This window comes from Eimeria mitis, genomic scaffold, assembly GCF_000499745.2.
Source record: "Eimeria mitis Houghton genomic scaffold, Emh_scaff4991, whole genome shotgun sequence".
Classification (NCBI taxonomy): Eukaryota; Apicomplexa; class Conoidasida; order Eucoccidiorida; family Eimeriidae; genus Eimeria; species Eimeria mitis.
In genome coordinates, this window is record NW_013573290.1 from 1,946 (window position 1) to 3,525 (window position 1,580).

General features: G+C 43.8%; 1 protein-coding gene across 1 annotated transcript in view; it reads right to left on the reverse strand.

Moving 5' to 3' along the window:
* EMH_0079010 (uncharacterized protein) overlaps window positions 1-580 on the reverse strand; it is a gene marked incomplete at both ends in the record, with an annotated part of 1,961 nt that extends 1,381 nt beyond the window's left edge. The window contains 2 exon segments of the mRNA XM_013500070.1: window positions 96-355; window positions 553-580. Of these exon segments, the coding sequence (XP_013355524.1) occupies window positions 96-355; window positions 553-580 (288 nt within the window).
* Window positions 581-1,580: the final 1,000 nt, after the last annotated feature.

Sequence of the window (1,580 nt, forward strand, 5' to 3'; positions counted from 1 at the left end):
CACCACATTTTGTCTGAATTGATCTGTCTCTTGGGATGGGCTTGTTTCCGGTGTATCAGCTGTGTTGCTGTATCTGCTGCTTCTGTCTGCAATACCTTTTTCGCTTTTCGTTCTCTCCTCTTTTCAGACGTTTGGCTCCGTTTCTCCACCGCTTTGGCTACGAAAGCCCGAAGGGCTTCGTCTTCCTTTTTCTTCTTCTTCTTCGCAGCAACAATTTCTGTTGCATTTGCTGCAGCTTCCTCAGTCGATACTGAGGGAGCAGCAGAAGCGGTGGTGTTCACATCAGAGTTCACCAAAACTGAGGCATTCTCTCCTCTCCTCTCTTCCGTCACCTTCGGGCGATCAAGTAAAGAGCCTGCTAAAACAAAGCAAAAAACATATGCAAATGAATCATATTCGGAGTTCTAGAACGCACACATAGACGTTTATGTATATAGAAATATATACATATATAAATACTGAGTTGGGTAGAACGTACGGTGTAGTGGAGCTTGACGGCTTTCATCAGACACACCTATTCTTGAATCCACTTTTTGAAGTCGGCTTGGTTACCTTTTTTTAAAGCTGAATTGAATTCCATTGGGACCGAGGAAGTGTTCGTGGTGTCTGTCGCTTCAGTTGTAGAACTAAGACACAAGATACGATGCAGGCTTGAATGAGAAAACCAAAGGCGAGCGGTCGGACCTACAAGCGGAGCACAACGAGGAGAATTGGCTGCAACGTACTGGGCTTTTGGTGGGCCTTCACCGACGCATAATTCCAGAATAATGATTAAGTTTTGTTTGCTAACAGGTCAAGGTGATGCTCAAGATATTCGTTCGTTGGTAAGCCGCGTCTAGGCCCTCGAGACACCGCCGTCGATTGGTCGGCGGTCCACGACAAGTGAAGAATTTCGAGAAGACAAATGCCATTCAAAGAGTTCAATCAGAAAAGGAAAAGTAAACATGAAAGTAGAAAAGGTTGATTCAAAAAACTCAACAGTTTGTAGTTTGTGAAGTTGGAGACAAAAAGTCAATGAATTATAAAAGTGATGTGTGGTCACCGCTGTCGAGCAGCCTGTGGGAGCTAGCGAGCAGTTGCTAGCCACGATGACTGGTCGCAAATTCGGCGGACCTTATATTTTTAAATTTTTTTTAACAAGCAAAATAAACATAACCAATAGATTAAGCATTATTTTCTGATCGTTTTGAGGTGTTACTGCCCGATTCAATCCATGAAAATGCACCCGTTCTCCGTTTTCTTCGGTCTTCCCTTTCGAAGACGTTTCTGCTGCCGCTCGGTGTCTGGTAGGCCGAGTGATAATCGCGACGAAACCGAAATTAAATATAGTTTTGCCGTTATTATACGGTTATTCATGAAAAATGCAACGTTTTGAATCGTTATATGCCACAAGTTTTACATAAAGTCCCCAGACAGCGTTCCGGTCTCTTCGGACTCACCACTTGTGTGGTCCGCTTGACCAGCGGTATTTTCACATATTTTATCGACTTTAGCCTTTCAAAAAGAATACTAAATGACATTTCTGCGTTATGCGTCGTGTGATGCTTCACGTTTGAACTTAACCCCCCAGACACCGCAGG